General features: G+C 41.6%; 1 protein-coding gene across 1 annotated transcript in view; it reads right to left on the bottom strand.

The window, feature by feature from the left end:
* Window positions 1-209: 209 nt before the first annotated feature.
* Window positions 210-19597, bottom strand: part of MAP1B (microtubule associated protein 1B) — a 71600-nt gene continuing 52212 nt past the window's right edge. Inside the window, exons 3-6 of the mRNA XM_052777986.1 lie at window positions 17948-18030; window positions 13739-13879; window positions 2785-9397; window positions 210-624 (exon numbers count right to left, since the gene is read on the bottom strand). Of these exons, the coding sequence (XP_052633946.1) occupies window positions 242-624; window positions 2785-9397; window positions 13739-13879; window positions 17948-18030 (7220 nt within the window). The 3' untranslated portion in view covers window positions 210-241. The remainder of the gene's footprint in view (window positions 625-2784; window positions 9398-13738; window positions 13880-17947; window positions 18031-19597) is intronic.

The raw sequence follows: 19597 nt of genomic DNA, 5'->3' as shown, positions 1-19597 counted from the left end.
ATGAAGTTTCCAAGTGTACATGATTACCATATAAACCATGAAACATTCACTTTTCTTTCCTACTTAGAAACTGCAACGTTTCCAAACTTGGATCATATATGGTATAGTAACAAGATGAAACAGCCAAATGGCCCTGTAAAGCAGCTCCCAACTGTTTTATTCACCAGGAATAGGTCAGAAGGGCCAGAAATGGGGGAGCGGCTGAGTGTGGTGCAGCTCTGTGCTTCACTCGGGTGTCCTCTCACCTCATCAGTGAAGCGAGGTGGCCAGCCTGGGGACTCCATTCCCCAGCAGCTGCCATCCACTCCAGAGGCACTCTGGCTTCCTGTAGTGGCTTCCCAGAGAAGGTTAAATTTCCAGGTAGAGATACTAGTGAAAAGCCTACCTGCATGTTAGTCTCCCACTGTGCCTTGCCCTCCAGCAGGGAGTCCAGAACAGCCCTGCTTGGCTCCTCGGCTGCAGAATCGTTCCCGCTCACCACATAGTAGGATGACCGCACCCTCTTGAAAAACTCAACGTCGACGTTCTTGCTATTGCTGTGGTTGGGAATGTACACCAGATCCAAATACACCGGAGGTCCTGGAGGCACTGCTGTGGATTTTGGCACCTTAGTATTCCCAGGTCCTTTGGAAACCAAACAACAAAATATATCACAGGCTGGTTAAAAACATGCATTTATTAATTACTATTACAGACACTGAGGTCAGATGTGTCCAATTATAGCTTCACCCTCCTACACCTAATGACATGTTCGAGCTTTGTTGTATCCCAGTTACGATTGTAATGGGAGGAAAAACCTGAATAACGGTAACTGTATAATACAAAAGAAACTCACTACCACATAACCAAAAATTGACCAAACCTTTGCCAGTAACACACTACTATTATCCAACAATTACTACGCAGGGCTGTGACTACTGAATTACTGTTCAATAAATGGTGGTATTATCTTCCAGGTTAAGAAGCACAGCTTTTTGAAAGTCTCAAGTATGCACAATTATAAAACCTAGGGTCACACTGGGAGCCATGCAGATTTGAAGCAGTCCTGAGATTCAGGTTATCAGTACATAGTAAGACATGGTAGCTGTTGATATGCTCAGCCTGCCTTACAGGTGCATCAGGAAAGTACTACATGTGAGCAGAAAGAGGGTCAAAGAGGAACTTGGGAGGACAGAGAAACTTGTAAAGCAGTTACTTCAGGCAACTGAGAACAAGTGTTTGTTTGCCTGCTGGATCCTTATTTGCATACACAAAGTAGCCACTTATGGCAAAAAGTAGGGGGAAGCATGTTTTTGCTGCTGCACATAGTATAGTACTTGTTCAAAGAGCTTCAGTCAAAAGGAACTTGAAAGTTTAAACACTCACATTAAAAATACAACCCCCAAAAAAGCGGCTTTTGCTACACAGTGGATCATGGTATGAACTGAAGATCAGGATTCAACCAGTAATTTTATCCAGATGATCACCATTTATTTTCTGTTAGCCTTCTCATGTTGTTACAGAGGATGAAGCTTGGTAAACTACTATCTGAGCAATATGCTGTATTTAGGGTCACATACTGTAAGGCCAGCAAAGTCTATTACAGTTGTCTAGCATGTCCTGCCATTCATCACAGGGCAATATGCCAAATAAGAATCGTGATATGATAAGATTTCCTGAATTAGAAAGTTCTTACTATTGATTATGTTACAAAATCTTCTATTATCTTTTATCATAAAAAATCTGTGATATATCTTTCTAAATTGTGGATACCAACACTGGATAAAATATTAGATGTTACATTTTACACTTAAATGTCATTATCAAAGAGTGCTTTGTCTTCTGCTCTAGCGTGTACATGAGAAGTATGCTTTAAAGGAAGAAGAACCTCACATAGAGCTAAAGTGCTGGAGAAATGTTCAGTATGAGGAACTATACTGCTGCTTTGAAATGCATCTACTAACAGAGGCATGCAAATGATGGTGTAAGAAAGGAACAGTGGACCACTTAAAATGGGGAAGCTAAAGACAGTTGAATGCTGGTTTATTTGTATTGAATCCTAAATCTGCTCCTTGTAAAAAAGCTTTCAACAGAACACCAGTCCTGACAATAGCAAAATCAAAGTATCCCCCAAACACCCTCTAACAAGATCTGCCAGAAACAACAGATTAGCACAATGTCTCCTTCAGTAATCTAATTCATATTTTATTACTACTTAGAATACATAACAGTTATTCAAAATGACATTAACTTTCTGTATGTTTAGTCATCACTGATGGCATAAGACTTTAACCGGATTACATGATGTGCATGCTTAGTTCACTGAAAGTTCTTTTACTATGCTTATAATTTTTTAAAATACACCTTTTAAAATTAATCCAGCAAAGCATCCAATGGCTGATAGTACCTTTGCCTCCCACAATATTAAATCGCATTAATTTATGTTAAGGGAATTGTGCATACTTGTATCTTACAACGAATAAAGTGGTTCACTTCACTACTGATTTCACTTCACCTATAAAAGTGGTACTTTTAATGCTATTAGTTGGTTAACAGTTTAGACAGCTAATATTAAGTTCTTTCTATTTTATGTACTCGACACATCAAGTTTCTCAGATTACACAAGTTAAATTAGTGAAATTCATGCATTTAAATATGGCCTTTACACACTGCATTTATATTTAAAACCTGGACTTTCTTTGGCGGTTTGCTGCAAACCACATGCTTAGCTGATATAAAGGCAAACTAACTTCACTGTAAAAACTAAGAAAATCTTAACACTAGGGAACTGCTCTCTGTCTTTACCTGTGGTTGCAGTCTTTGCTGACTTGGATGTTGTTGTATTTGCTGCATTCTTGGTGTCCTTATCTTTCTCTTCCACTCGAGACTTTACTTCTGGGTTAGAGATATTTTTGGTTGCCTTATCCACAGTCTCCTTCTTTTTGGGGGAAGCTGTTTTGGAAATTTTGTCTAAAGATTCTTTTATAGCTGGCTTTGGTGAAGCCACTTGTTTTGATTTACCATCACTTTTTTTAACAGGAGAAGACGACTTGGTCTTAGTACCCTGCTTTTTTGTCTTTGTCTTTTCTTTGAGGTCCTTCTTCAAAGGTTTACCTAAATTCTGATCAACGGGCAGAGACTCTGGGTCAACCATGGTAACATCAGGGTGCCTAGGAGAAGGGCTGCGATCCTGCATCGGGACAGGTGGCGGGTCAATGTGTTTGTACGTAATTGTCTTGTCCGTCGGAATGGTTTCTGACTCATCTTCTGAGTCAATGTTAGCATCTGCAGTGATGGAAGGACATTCCTCAGTCTCCGGGGGAACATCTGAATCGGTCTGAGATGGGGCAGACTCGCTCACGGATGTGGGTGGGGTTTCATCACACTGCCGCCCTTGCTGCTTTCCCCCAGAAGGTGGCTGAGCTCCCCCAGATTGCGTTAATGGCTTCTCTTGATCTTGAGATTGTTCTTCACTTGCAAACCACTCAAGGGGGTTCGGGTTGATAAATGAGGGTGAAAGTTCAGTTTTGGGATGTTTATATTCGCAAGAGGACACAAGGCATAAGTCAACATCTTGACGGGACTCTGCTAACGATTTTCCTGGAGTGAAATGTGCACTTGCTTCATAGGAATAGCTGATAGCTTCAGGTGACCTACTGGCTCTCCCAGTTGTCTCAAATGAGTAACCTGTGGCTTCAGGTGAACTGGAGGCTTTCCCAGTTGTCTCATAGGAGTAAGCCATGGCCTCTGGTGACCTGGTGGTTCTCCCAGTCGTCTCATAGCAGTAGCTAGTGGCTTCTGGTGACTTAGTGGTTTTCCCTGTTGTCTCATAGGAGTAATCCATAGTATCGGGTGATCTGGTAGCTTTCGCAATTCTCTCATAGGAATAATCTGTGGCCTCAGGTGATTTGGTGGTTTTCCCAATTGTCTCATAGGAATAATCTGTGGCCTCAGATGATTTGGTTGTTTTCCCTGTTGTCTCATAGGAATAATCTTTGTCCCCAGGTGACCTGGTGGTTTTCCCAGTCATCTCGTAGGAATAATCCATGGCCCCTGGTGACCTGGTGGTTTTGCCTGCCACCTCATAAGAATAATCTGTGGCCTCAGATGACCTCTTATTTTTTGCAATTATCTCATAGGAATAATCTGTGGCCTCAGGTGACCTGGTAGTTTTCCTGGTTGTCTCATAGGAATAATCTGTGGCCTGAGGTGATCTAGTAGATCTTCCAACTGCCTCATAGGAGTAGCTAATATCCTCTGGTGACCTAGTAGTTTTCTCTGTGGCCTCATAAGAATAACTAAGTTCTTCTGGGGACCTGCTGCTTTTCTCTGAATCTTCTTTTTCTGGGCTAAGTAAAGGTTCTGGACTGTGCTTTGTTAGGGGTTCCTGGTAACCGAATGCTTTGACAGAGGACACCTGCAGTGACAATGAAGGTGTGTGACTAGCTGACACCGCTTCTGTGATTGCAGGAGGTGAATCTGGAAAACTAGGGGAGTACAGAGGAGAAGAATCCCTTGGAGTTAATGGAGATAGGTCAGACTTTGGTGACAGCTTTTCTCCTAGGCTCTGCACTTTTTCTGAGGTAAAAGAAGAATGTAGTGACATATCTCTGGGTGGAACAGCACCTGAAAAAGTTTCCTCTGGCAGTGGTGAAGTTACCTGGGAAGGTGTATGAGCTGATGAAGTTGAGGATGAAGCTTCAATTTGAGAAACTGAAATAATTTCTGAAATATCTTTCTCCTGAGAGTAAGATGACTGCTCCACAGGGGAAATCTTGTGTGCAAAAGTAGGCTCCTGTATATCTGAAGGGCTATAATCTACTTCTGTTGGTCCATTTTCAGATATATGGTGTATACTGGTGCCTACAGTAGGACATTCTGGTGATTGCCTACTAAAGTCCATTGCTAAAGACTGCTCAGGGGACTCCTGATCAAATTCTACTGACATAGTTGACTGCTCAGGAGATCTGTGATCATGCACTGGTGTTCTTGATTTTGCGGTCTTAGGTGAGAAATCTGGTGGAGAAATTGACATTGGCCTTGGGCACTCTTCCTTAGATGGAGACATTTCTGTTTCCTGAAAAGTTGTTGGTGTTTGTACAACTGACACTGAAAGGGAATCATCAACTTCAGTAGAGTGGGGAGATCCAACCTCAGCATGCAAAGAAGGAGATACATCATCAGTAGTTGGTTCTGGAAATGAACTAGTAGCAACAGATGCTGTAGAGACAGAAGCTACTCCTTCTATATGGGAATAGGTGTCTTCTGCTACAACCTCATCAACAGGAGTTGCAGACTTGTCAGAAACAGTGCCTTCAGAAATTGACATTTTGGTATCTTCTTTTAAAGAACCAAACTGACCGATATCTATTTGAGTAGGTGAGAGATCACCTGCTAACTTCCGCTCATCCAAGACCAGGGAAGACTGGGAGCTGCTGGGTTCTGTATCCTCCATTTTCCTTTCTAGGCTGAAGCCTTCCTTAATTACCATAAACTCCATGCTTTTTTCATCTTGTTTTTCTTGGAAAAGGCCCACAGAGCTTGCTTCAGAAGCTGGGCTCATCTGAACAGGTGATTTTTCTTTTTCAGGTTTCTCCTCAGAAGGACTTCCATCATCTCTGGTGGGAGACTTTAAATCAGCACTCAAAAATGTATCATAAGCAGTCTCTGAACCTATCAGTGGTGGACTCCGCAGAGGTGAGAGAACCTTTTCAATAGGAGATTCTGAATCTGGCACAGGCTCATCCATAGGGCTTATTCTGGGTTTTGCAGACTCATCTTTGACTTCACTGAATTCAAAGCTAACAGGAGCTTCTGTTGACTTTTCACTGGTTTCAGAGGGAAGCTGACTGGACTTTTCGTCAGTGGGAGACTGATAATAAGGTGTGTGGCCAGCACTACCAGCAGCAGACTGTGAGGGAGATGCTACTTCTAACGTTTTATCTTCAGGGCTTGCACAGTGCTCTTCTGCAACTTCTTGATGTACATGAGGCAATGTAGCAATGGGGACAGGCTCAGATGAGACCGTGATCTCATTGGGAGTGAGCGAAAAGTTCACACTACGTTCACTCAGTGGTGTTTTGGCAACAGGAGATGGAGGGGACAAACTGTCAGCTGGACTTTTGGCTGGACTACGTTTTCCACCAACACCTTCTTGGTAGGGTTCTTTGATTTCTAATTTGGCAGTGCCTTGGATTTCACTTTCTTTTTGCCGGTATACATCTTGGAATGCAGATCTACAGAATTTGTCTTCCTCTAATGAAGAAGGTGGTGAGATGGTGGAAGCTGAGGCATTATAGTCTTTACCTTCTGTGGCCTCTGTTTTGGATCCTTCAGATAATCCATTAAAAGCATCTGGAAGTGGAGAAAGTTTAGGCCTGCCAAACTCTTGAGCGTACAGTGATGTCTCATACTTGGTAATGTTCACATACTCCTGAGAGGGTGAATCACTTTCCTCATTGTTAGTTTCATCACTCATGACATCGCGGGGTGTCGACATTTCATCCATTGGAGTTGGTTCACTAGATATTTCGATGGTAGACTGTGTGTAACCTGAAGTAGCAGTGAATTCCTCAGGTTGATCTTCTCTATTTTCTTCATCAGAAACAGTGGCTTCACTTTCTGAACCACCAGGTAATGTCTCATCATGGATAGAAGAGGCTGGCTCAACTGCTGGAGACTGAGGCTCTGAGTGTTTTGTTGGTGTAATTATGAGTAGGCCATATTTATCTTCAACTTCACCAGCTTCTGCAGCTTTGTCTACCACAGCCATCACATAGTCTTCTTCAGCTTCTGTTTTTTCAGTTTCCTCTTCACCTCTGATGTCTTCTGCTTTGTCTTCCTCATCTTCTTCAGTCTCTTCAGTTTCTGCCTTTTCTATTGCTTCTTCCCTGTCTTCCTCAGCCCGTTCATCTGATGCCTCATAATCTGCCTTTTCAATATACTTTTCAACTTTAATGTTAGCATCTGCTTCAGCCATTATTTCTTCTGAGCTCTCTTCAATTTTTCTTGCTTCCTCCATATATGGTTTTGTGGTGTCCAGTGGTGTCTTTTCTTCTTCATCTTCACCTCGTTCTTCAGCTTCTTCTGTCTCTGCCTTTTCCTCATAATCTCCTGCTTCGGATGATTCTTCCAAGCCAGTTCCCTCATCTTCAAACTTTTCATTGTCATCAACCCTGTGCTTTTCCACAGGTTCCAATTCTTCAGGTGTCTGTTCACACTCACCCTCAGCCTCTGTGGTAGTTATGCCTTCATCAGAGGACTCAGCAGGTCCTTCATTATCTAATTTTTCTTTTTGTACTTCAAAGGCCTCTTTTTGTACTGTGCCAGTGAGTTTCAGTTCATCCTCTGTAAGTGCAACTTGAGGTTTTGTTTCTTTTATTGTTTCTACTTCTTCAGCTTTTAATTCCTCAAAATCCTTTGTTAAATCCTCCGGTGAAGACATAAGGGATCTCTCTGCTTCAAGTTCCTTTCCACTGGCTGTAATTTCTGCAGCTGCTACAGCTGCTACAGTTGTGGCAGCAACTCCAACTGTTGCAAGGGCAGCTTGTGCTCCACTGACTTTGATCTCCTTCTTCACAGTCTTAACTTTTCCTTTTTCCTTTGGCTTTCCAGCAGGTACTGCTTCTTTTTTAGCAGGTTCTTCCTTCTTTTGTGGTTTAGGTTTTGCTGCTGGCTTTTTGGCTTCCGCTGAAGGAGCAGCTGTCTTCTTTGTTTCCTTAGGAACCTTTTTGATGTCCTTTTTGGCTTCTTTTTCTTCCTTCTTAATTTCCTTCTTCTCTTCTTTTTTACCTTCTTTTTTAGCTTCCTTTGGTGGAGCTTCTTTCTTTACTTCCTTCTTAGTTTCCTTCTTCTCTTCCTTTTTCACCTCTTTTTTAACTTCTTTCTTGATCTCTTCTTTTTTGGGTTTTTCCTCTTTTTTGATGGGTGTTTTCTCCTCTTTTTTAGAAACCTCTTTCTTTGGTTTTTCTTTTTCCTCTTTCTTTTCTTCAGGTTTTGCTTTGACTTCTTTTTTCACTGGCTTCTCCTTTGACACTTTTGGTTTTACATCTGTAGTTTGTTTTTCAGAAGTTTCAGATTTTACTAATTGTTCTTCTTTACTTGTTATGTCCTTTTCTGCCACTATAGGTTTGGTCTCCACTTTTGCTGGTTTCTCTTTTTTAACTGGAACTTTTTCTTTGCTTTCCAACTTCTGAGGCTTTTCTGGTGCCAGACTAGGCCTTGCAGGCTCCGGTGTTTCTTCTTTAGACTCTTTTCTGACAGGCTTGCTTGGTGGTGTCTTTCCAGCAGGCTTGAGACTCTCCTTGCTGTCTGTTCGTTGTTTCAACTTTGCTTGTTTCACAGCTGGACTAGCAATGTTCCCAGTTAGGTCTTTTTGTGTAACCATTGGTTGTTTAAGGAAGTCTAAGTGTTTGAGTTTTTCTAGTCCTTCTAGAATACTGTATTGGGTGCTGTTTCCAGGGAACAGAACTCGGACTATTTTTTCTGCAGGATTAGCTGGGTGCCACACAATCAGGGATGAGACAGAGGTGAAGTAGGATAACGGAATGTCTAGTTCTTGGCCATTTGGTAGCAGGAATTCAGCTTTATCTTTGTTAGTACCACTCCACTGCTGCATAAAATATTGCATCTCTTTGCTATTTTTGACAGGATTAAGCACATACATCTCAAGTTTGCCAACTCCCATTTTCTGAAATAAAATGATGGGGTCAATGGTATTTCCCATGTTTCTGAAAAGAGGTTCTGGTTTCATAGACAATTTATTTAAATACTGGAGAGTAAAACAAGCTTCTTCTACACTCCTTTTCACTCTAAAGTTAGGATCCAGGTTCTTCAGGTTCTCAGGTACATTAAGGAATACAACTCCTAAATCAGGTGAGATCAGATTTTTCATCCAGTCACTGTTGGTAGTAGACCCTTGGGACTGTTCCTCTTCTAGTTCAGCTATCTTTCGCTGAAGCATGCTATTAATTCCTGGCAGGTTGTCATCTCCAATGTGAGTGAGCAGAATGGAATCTACCCTGTCCAAGTGCCGGATAAGTTTCCAAAAGCAAGATTTTCTTTCAGATCCTCCATTGATAAGCATGTTGAATCCATTCACTGCAAACAATGCAGAGTCCCCTCTTCCCCCTGGGAAAATATAACAGCAGGGTTTGGAGAGTTTCAAGAAGCCTCCTGAGGTTGGAGGTTCCAAAATGTCAAAAGGTGATGGCACTTCTACTGATTCTGACAGATACTCTGTGAATTCAGAGAGTCCTTCCATCTCGGGCAATATGGAAGCTGAGTTGAGTTTAATGTTAATAAAGTCTTGAAGGTTGTGTCTGTCAAGGTTGGAATTTTTCCAGTCCCCTTCCTCAGGGCAGAAAAGAGTTAGGCTGGCTTTGTTGGCAGGGTGTGTGGTGCTCAATAATTCACCAATCTAGGGTTGTAAAACAAAAACACAAGAAGATGCATGTAAATTCATTTTTTAATGACAATTACTGTCAGAACATAATATTTCCTGATCAGATATAGATAAAACCTTTTCCATTTGCTTCTGCACCGGTCAGTACCCATCCTAGAAGCTAAAGGAACCTGTTACCACAATTAGTTTACTACTGTATTTTTTTAAATACAAAGACGGACCTTATTCCTGGTCCCCATTGCCCAAAGGACGACAGTACTCCAAGGTTCCCCCTTCCCTCCTCCACCCTTTATAGGAGGATGGTACAAGCTTTTATATTGAGAAGGTATGAGGACTATGAGGCTAACGCTGCCAGGGCTGCCACTATGTCTACCATTGGCTCCTGCGTGTCCCTGCTGCCACCGTCCACCCAGAAGAACCAGCCAAATATCTAATGGACAAGCACATTCTCTTAACTGGCAGAAAGTGACTGCAACACAGAGGAGGTCAGCATCCTCCCAGGGGCAGCCGCCTTCCTTACCCCTTCTCTCATGGGATATATTCCACCACACTATCATTACTGCAGTTCCTTCTGCAGGCTGCTTCCTGAAAAGCCAGCACCGCTCCCAGATTAGCACGAGTGACTGCAGGGGAGTTTTTTAGAACACTAAGAAATGAGTTACTGCTTCAGAAATGCAAACAGCGACAAAATTTGTAATTTTGAGACTACAAGGTACAGGGCTAAAGAAAGAGCCAGAAAAAAAGTAGTTAGGGTTAAAAATGCTCTTGTCCTTATTTTGATATTAAATTCACAGGCCACAAAAGTTGAAATTTACAATAACTCCATTAATTTTGACAGTATTTGATAACATGCTAATACCAAACCAGCTGCTGAAATAAAGGCACAGAAAACAAGTTCTATGCCATAGTATGAAGACCTGTTGTTCTGTTCCAGTCTGAATGAAAAAACAGTATTTGATGGTCCCAGATTAGCAGACAAACAAACATGAAAAAGTATGACATATTTTATACCTTCTTCCGGTTCCACAGACACTTTCATTTGACTTTTTTTTTTACTGACAGTTAGGTTTAATGTAGTCCATTTCTGTTCTATTTGCTCTTAACAGAGACCACCAAATTATGTAAACTTCTTCTTTAAAGAAGTAATTCAGACATAAAATATCAGTGCAAAATATCCCAGCACATCATGATGCAAAATACCACAACCTTCTTTGCAGAGACTCAATTGTCAGTTCAAGCTGTGAGAACAGTTTTCATAAAGACGATATAGGTTATGCTATAGCTGAATAATTTTAAAGTCTTGGACCACAAGCTGAATCAGCAGAATAAATGAATATATAAAAAATTAATGATGTTTGATTGCACTAGAGCTCTTTAGGCCTCCATGTGTGTTTGTCTCCCTTCCTTTCTTTGTGTTACATAATTTATTTTCAGCATTTACCAAAAAAAAAAACCTCAACAAAGATGCAGTGGCTGTCATCCAAAGAAAAATAATCCAACCAATACCTACATAAAGCAGAAAATAAGTATTTTCTATCTTTCTTTGTCAGCCTTACTTAGTATCCAAACCATTTGACAGGACTATAAATAAATCTCACCCATATGTCAGATATGGCTTTGTCTGAAAAGGAGCAAAGGAAAAAACAAAGCAAAACAAAATAAAAGGAGAAAAGGCTGAAAAGGATGAAAGATAAGGAAAACAGGAGAACCATTCCTGTTGTTTATTGCAGAAATTAGAAAAGAAGGGCAGCACAGACCACAGCTCTGAAATGGATTTAGGATCTCGAGTGTACTCCTTATGCTGTGTCTCTGATCATGGTTGAAAATACATTATTAGGAAGAGACAAAAGTAGTAAAAGATCACTTCCTCTGGATGAATAAAACCAAGTCTGTTGCGCACATAAGGAGATAACTTGACTACAGACTGCTTCTAATGTAGGGCCAATTTTCTGGCTAGATTAAAAAATCATACGGTAATACACTGGGCTAATGAATATACTGGAACAAGGTTTGGGGTTAGTCCTCTCCAGTTTATATTATACCATATCTGGATTTCTGCTTCATACTCCTAAATTCTGACTGACTTTGCTCCTAAAAGTTGGCACACATAATGTAGACAGTGTTAAGCCACTGGTAGCGCAGGTCAATGGAAAGTTGGAGAAAAATCATTCCAGACGTAGCTCATATCTCTTAGGAATAGCAAGTTCAGGAATGCCCCTGAAAAGGCCTCAATGTATTTGCATTTCAGATGGTGACACCAAAGATATTGACAGTTCCACTGCTTACTCTATTTAATAACAGAGATGTAACTGCTCCTTCTCTTCTCTGGATTCAGTCACTCTGGGAGCACAGAAATGTATCTGTGAAGCTGATCATCTTTTCAAGTACTGAGAGAAATCTGTTGAGGAATCCTCGAGTTTTAAAGGTGTCAGAGCTAGTGAAGGCAAACAGCAAGTTTGCTGCTCAGAGAAAGCACAAGATTGTTTCCTATGCTGGACCACAAAGGTAAAAAGAAAGGTTTTCCTCTGCTAGCTGTTGTTGCAGAGGCCATGGAATGGGACATCTTCAATCTTTTGGCACAGGAGAGGTTGAAAACACCACTTCTAGGCATTGCCTGCAGGGAGTTCTGCATGCTAGAGATGGATTTCTGAATTAGACTTTGTAAGAGTATCCCCCGAAGGGTATTTCTTTATTTGTAAGCACGTTCCTTGACCATAGTTCAGGTTTGGTCCAGTGAAGTAAAAATGGGCAGAGAAACACCAACTCTACACAGTACTTAAACCTTACATGCTTATAGAATCATAGAATCACTTACCTTGCAAAAGACCGTTAAGATCATTGAGTCCAACTATAAACCTCACACTGCCAAGTCCACCAGGGTCAGGACAGAACAGGAATTCTTTCTTCTGATCACCACTTAGAAAACCACTAACCACTTTTTTCTAGCCCTTTTTTCTAAACTTTTTTCCAATTTGTAGCCCACCTAAAAATTTTCCGGTAATGGGACCTTTAAAAAATGTCGCATACACAGACTGCAGTATGGCAAATGCAATCTTTCTTTGCTTTTGTGAAATCTTGTAGAAGCAGTGAGAGCCCAAGGCTCCAGAAGAAATAAGCTGGAAGCCAAGACTGTCAAAGAGCCAAACTGGCTGGCTGGTGAGCCTGCTGCCAGCTGCAGATATGAGCCAAGTGATCCTTGCTCATAGCCCACGGGAGCATGCCCTGCACGCCCACCACGGTGGCAATCCCTTGGTGACTGTAACTCCTGGCCAAACACCACCCCTCCGCTTTCCAGCCAACAATTTCACTTCCTAACAGTAATGGTAGGATTTGCCCTAGTTTTGCATGTAGTCATAAAGTAATTATGTGTCGCTAATTAGCCAGAGGTACAAGGAGCTTGGGTATGCAATTTCATAAAAAAGTAACTCTGTGAACTGCCAGTGAGTTTTAGGCGTCATGCGTGTTTCAGAGAGCAGGAATCCAGCTCTTTCCCCAGCCCTACAACCATATGCTGAACAAAGAGGCTTTGAGAATAGGATCGAAGGGACACAATAAGATCACGCTGGAGCTCATGCAAACTTTGCTTTTTCAGTGCCGAAGTTTCAGATCTCACTCCACTGACATGCTCCTAATTAATTTTGGAAAATAAATTCCTAGGGATGTAGCCATATAGTTTATTTAAATATATACTTTACACAGCAGCCAAATTAAGTGTGACAGCTTGTTTACTATGGGTTCCTGGCCTATGGGAGCTTTCAGACACAGTACATTAAGCAAGACAGCAAAATAACAAGTCATGAAACAAATGGCATTAAATACCGGTATACTTCTTACTTATCTTTTTGGTATGTAAAAATCACAAGATTTACAGATTTCACTGGCCAGATTTTAAACACTACTATAAAGAAGCCAAGCAGGTGGGTGGTGCAAAAAACTACAGCTATTCCAACAGACAGCCTCTGTCTTATTTAATGTCACCTATTACTTAGCTGCCACCAGGCAAGAACCTGGTGTCAAGTTCAGTTTGACTGCTTTGTATGTGCACCTTAGATAAACAACCTGTATATTTTAAACACAGCACTACCTCCTTCCATTGTCAAAAGGTTCCTTGATTTTCTGTTTCTGGAAGTTACAATTTAACTCCCCAAATTAAAATTTAATTATTTTGTTAAGCAATTTACATCAAATCTAAAGTAAATTAAATAAATGTTTTGAAAGAAAGCCTATAATGAATAGTAAAGAGCATCAGCATCAGGCTGCCAATGCTAACTCTAACAACACAGAGGGCCATTTTCAGCCTTCTAGAAACCTCTTCCACCACCTGACAATGTACGGAAGACACTTTTCTGAACACACCTCCTGATCTGTGAAGATCTCAATGAAGTTCTGGAAGGAGAAGGACCCTGATTGAAGAATGAGTTCTCCTGTGTTTTCAAAGCACTGTCCGGTTAGTACAAGGAGCTTGTGTCTTGCAGCATCTGTGATCATTAAGCGCACCTAGAGTGAACGAGAGAAATGTATCAATAATGGGAGTTACCATGTGTTTCTATATTCTGCTGAGAATGTGCAGTTTCTCTCTCCTACTTTAAAACATATTTTGCACCAGATTCTCCCAGGACTGTCGAAACATTATTAAGTTATAGTGCTGTTTACAAAAGACAATGAGAAAGGTGCAAAAGTGAAAAAAAGGAGGGACAAGAGGCAATCAGAGAGAAGCTCTGATGAATAAACCAAACTAATGACATGGAAAAAAGAGCAAGGAGCAGAACGGAATAAAATTTGAATAAAAAACATAATATTTTCAATGAACAAACATATTCCTTATGTAACTCAGTGAATTTTAACAGCACTGTATCAGGACAGCCTTGGTAAGCTGTGTTCCATGTGCTAATGAGAGACAACTGCATGTGTCAGACTCAGGTTTTGGAAGGCTGCGCTTTCCTAAAGTACAGCATTACTTGCCTCTCAGTTGCGAAAACATGACTGAAAAGTTACAGCCACAAATCACATATTAAAGTGTCATATTTAGACTGTCATTCTGCTGTAACCTGAATCATCTAGAAAGTCAAGGGACAATTCTGTTTCACCATAATCATAACCTTGAACTTCAAGCACTCACATACACTCACACGCACCATTTACATCTCATGATGTCACTAACTATGGACACTGTAAGTTTTTAAAGTGTGCCAGCCCAAGACCTTTTTCAATATAAATATAGTAATATATATAATATATAATGAATAATAAATATAATTTCAATATAAAAGTAAATTAAGTGGATGCCTGATGGCACAAATGAGTCTACTACTGAGAAATAACCTTCTGCATTTTTAAATAACTCTTAACTATTTTAAAGTAGATGCTTGTTACTTTACTTGACCCTCACTACAACTACCAATAATTCCTGTTTCCCCCCAAGGGGGACATTTACTCCCATTCTAAGAGAAATCCATATATTCAGTATACTTCTGTTGGCTGAATTCAACTTAAATTTAAGAATAAAACTAAACAAAACCTGTGTAAGATTCTGTACTGTTGAGCAAATTTTTTGCAAATACTTCAAAAGTGTTGTCCAACACTGAAAATCCAATTCAGCTTACGGTAAGGTATGAATTTCAAGTGCACTAATTCCTCTGTTTAAGGAGGGATTAAGTTAAACCAGAATAGTGATTCCAGAACAAGGCTATCTACGTATTAAACTAAATGAGCAGAGTCCATCTGGAACAACTCCACATGATATTGCATCCAAGCTCTATCTCCATGGAGATGACATAATCACCTCAGCTCTCGTAGCAAGCTATGCTTTCAAATTTTTATATTGATTGTTAAGCAATCAGTTGTTCTAAAGAATTCCCACTTAAGCCAGGGAGGCTGAGCCAGGAAGGCTCAACCTGAATCTCTGCTGAACAATCTGAGTTTTCAGTACAAGTAGAAAAAAAGGCACTGATGAGAATGCATCTGAAAGAAGATCCCAACTCTACCATATTTTCATTGTTATTTTATTAAATAAGTGACCCTGATGCTGAGCAGCAGAAAGTTCCTTTAATTAAATGCAGGACTAATACTGGTCTGTCACTAATTGCACTAAATAATTACAAATTCGGCAATATCCCTGCTGGATTGAGTGTATCTATTTCTATTTCAGACAAAAATATAGATAAGTGCAGCTGGCTGTCTGATGTGTGTTTCTGTAATCTTGTCTGGTTTAGCCATATTAAAACCATAAAAGAACTGGCTTCCTCTTCTGTGTTTTCTCTTGTTGCTGGCAGCAGTGCTGGGCAGTTTGCCAATTTATGTGTAAACTCACCAGGTTTTCCAACAGCAAAATTATTTCCTGACCTGTGAATCACAGATATGTGACTGTCAAATAATTCCCCTTCAACCTATTTTATTAATTGATGATGAAATACATTCTGCAGAGCTAGCAAACTCTGGCAAGAAAAAAAAGTAAATAAATGCTTGCAGATTACAGAGCATAATGTATGATACACATGGAAGACCTTCAAGAGACACATAAATTCTATGTCTGGTTATAACCAAGGCTTCCCAAAGGACTACCAGAAGTTCGTCTCCTGATTTCAAGACCACTCCATTTCAGAAGAAATACTGCAAGGTGATGATTCTGTTCAGCTTTAACCTTGGTTAAATTCCCAAATCATTTGAAGAAAGCTAATAGCAAGATGTAGCCTCAGTCAAAACGGAGGTAAAGGTGGAATATGAACAGAGACAGGAGCATCAGCAGTGGTTTCGCAGACTTAGGTACAGTTGCAGGAGTGTTAGAGCAATGGAGTGGGGTCTTCTTCAGAAGGAAGTAACTGCTCATGGGGGTTTCAGAAACTTGTTTTCTTTGGGAAACTACAGCCTCTCTCCCTTTGGGCCTCTCTCTTCTGGGAGGTATTTTGGCATTTGACAGAACGTGACTGGAGCTTTGGGAAGAACCATGCCCAGACTACCACCACTATGGCTATTACCAGCCAGATTAGCAGGAATTTCTTTTAATATAATTTTCCTTTGTTTTTCCTGAATGGAGACATTCAAGTTCCTCTTCTGGTGAAGTCAGAGCTCCATGGTATATCACTGTCTCTCCAGATGCAACCTGTAAATCTCTTGATACATGAAACAAAGTTTTCTGTTTGCCATAATGGGCAGAGCATGTCTATTTCAACCTCTGATTTAATTCTCCTGCCTCTTTCTTACTGTCTTTTTCTGGCTTGTCTCCAGTCAGAGTCTTGCTTAGCCAGCCAAGGTAAATCTCAGCTTGTAACTTCTGGCCGTGACCAGTTTGCCAAGATGAAAGCGAAGAAAAGATTGCCTCCCACAGTCTAGCGAGAGGAAATTAACAGTAACCTAGCCAAACATCTTCCAGAGCCAAAGGAGTAAAGCCAGGGTTCAGAAGTCATTAATGGGCCTCAGACTGTGTTCTTCCATGTGGTCATCCATCAAAGGTATGACGAGCAACAGCGACAGAAATGGCATTTCCCTACTTTTGGCAGTTCCTTTGGCTCTTCCCCCCCTCCACATACACTCACTTTATAGCTTTTTACTCTGAATGTCTGAGTGTATTAAGAACTGCTACCCAGCTGACACCCTTGCTCCTTACCAAGTACCTCTAATGCCTTGTAAGAGATTTTCATGCATAGTTTTTTAGTGAATGAGCTGCCATTTACTGAAGTGACTGACTTATTTAAACTTTTACAACCTCAGAAACGTCACTTGTTTCAGAGTCCTTCCTCCTATTTGTGTTTAATATCACTTAAGGCTGGCAAAAAAATGGATTTTTCACTATGTACTACAAGCAGAGCTGCTTCATTTCTCAACAGAAATGGTACTGTGTCAGAGCTTCCCAGCACAGGCTAGCAATGCAATTATCCCTATTTTTTCAACCTTCAGTCTTACTAGCTAAATTTGTCAATTTTGTCTTAGAGCTACATGCTCAGTTCTTCGACTCTACTCTGGTGAGTTCATGAGGAATTGGCAGTCTTCTTCTGGGGCACTGTCCAGAGTCCATTGATCATCTCACATGCTTTTGAAGGACAGATGGATCAACCTAGAGTCACCACTACATAGCTGGTAATTCTTCTCAAAGACCTAAATTTGTCTCAGGGCACCTTCAGGCACTTTTTTCGTGTGTAAAATAAGTATCCAAAGCTACCAAACAATGGAGGAGCAGAAGAAAAAGCAGATCCAGTTTCACCACAGCTGCCTCCACTTCATCAAGAAGGGAATTTGGTGCATTATCAGAAAATGAGTGCTGGGATTAGAGGTATGTTTCTGTCCTATGCCTCTGATGTTTAGTCAGGAGTCTGGGAAAAAAAGGAGAAAATCAAGAGATGGCTGATGTTTTTCATGATGTTTGCTCCTAACATGTCCTTTCATCCACAGTTAGGACCTGCTCTTAGTCTGCTAAAACTCTGAATGACAGTACTGGAGTTTGTCAGACACTAAGCTGGAAGGCAACAACTGATATTCAAGAATCATCTCAACTACATCTGCTTCACTGCTCTCACCCTGTCCACTTAATGGAGCTTTTATGACACTTCCAGTGAAGTTTTTCTGACTTACCTCAGTACTAACTGCTTCATCTGAGGGATTGATCAGGACTACAGTTTCTAAGACATCACTTCTGTGGTGAAGAATCTTCTGACCTGCAAGCACAGAGAGAAAAAAAAGAAAAAGAAATTAAATTCAACCAGCATGGTTTAAACCAGCACTTTCCATGAGCTTGTTGTACGTCCCACTGTGCGACAGCTCTCTGGTCACCCAGAGCAGCACACACCGGCCACAGCAACTGCTTGCGCTGCTCATCTCTTCGGAAACACCCATGGCATGTGGTCCTTTGGGTCAGAAACACCGCTCTAGAAAATTCAAGGTAATGAAAACAAACTGGCAACAGCACCAGGTCCTGTCCCTTCTGCCTGGCCAGAGGAGTCCCTGTAACTTGCCTTGGTCTCACAGAGCTGGTGTGGATCAGGGACTGGAGAAACCATCAGCAGCTGAGCATCTGGCCCTTTATTGGCACGGACATATCTACACCACAGATACAGCTGAGATTACACAGCCCTGTAACATGCCCAGGTGGTTTTAATGAGCTTTTCCAGGAACTATTAGCAGCTTTGCCGCAGCAGCAGGAAAGTCAGCATAGGCTGCAAACTTCCCCTGCAAGAAGCAAAGTGAATACTTGCCTGTATGCCGGTGCTGCCCACCACGGCTAAAGAGCACAATTTGTGAGACAAGCAAAGGAGCCCAGGGGTGTCCCCACTGCCCACCACCAACAACATCGCGTGCTCCCTGTCACACACTGTGGGAGCGCTCCCAAGCCAGGCAGCACCCCACACAGACCCCAGGTCCCCAGCCACACCAGACGAACCTGGTGAAATCTGGGACCCACCCTGCCACATTCCCCTTTCAACCTTCTGCTAATATTGATTAACACTGGGACACTGGGAGAGATTCCCTATGGGGATGGTCGGACACTTGCTGTGCTGCCCTGCTTCATCTTCCTCTTGCTTACAAAAACCATAGCAAGCAGTGTTAGGCAACGAGAGTGAACAGACGTACAAATAACAGCTAGCTCCTGAATGAATAACATCCGGGCGTGTTTGGAGCAGCCTCACAGCCCACTGGCTTTCATGCTTAGTAGTTAGTCTGTCTCTGTATTTAATAGTAATATTCATCTGGAGTGGGTGCCAGAAAATCACAACAGGACTCTTGACTTTTTTTTTTTCCCTTTTGTTAATTGCAAGTTCTTATCAGGCTCTCTTTCTGTGAGAACTGCAGTGAGATTAATTAGCAGCCGTATTGTCATTCAGAAATCCAGACTGGTAATTAGTCCAAAAAACCAGAAGACCTGTGCCTTCCGAGCAAGCTGCTCCGTGCAATATTAATCAATTAAAAGAATTAATTGCACTTAAAAAGAAGTACAAGGGACACAGAACAAGTCACCCATTTGCCAACATAGAAAAGCTCCCCTGTAAAGACAGAAAATAACAAGGCCAAGAAGGGCCACGCTGAAAGGAGCTCTGCATCCCGGAGAGCACTGGGCGGTGTGGGGCAGTCTGAGAGGGTGGGCAGCCAGCCTTTCCCACATCAGTCTTGGTGCTGCCCCTGGCCCTTCCCCGGGCAGCCCCCCACCCAGGCAGAGAGCCCTGCCTCCGCCAGTGATGGCCCCCTCCTCCTTGCCCTGCCTGCACCCCTCCTGCCCTCTCTCCTCCT

The sequence above is a fragment of the Harpia harpyja genome, chromosome Z, assembly GCF_026419915.1.
Source record: "Harpia harpyja isolate bHarHar1 chromosome Z, bHarHar1 primary haplotype, whole genome shotgun sequence".
Taxonomy (NCBI): domain Eukaryota; kingdom Metazoa; phylum Chordata; class Aves; order Accipitriformes; family Accipitridae; genus Harpia; species Harpia harpyja.
This window is presented reverse-complemented; position numbering and strand designations above follow the sequence as displayed.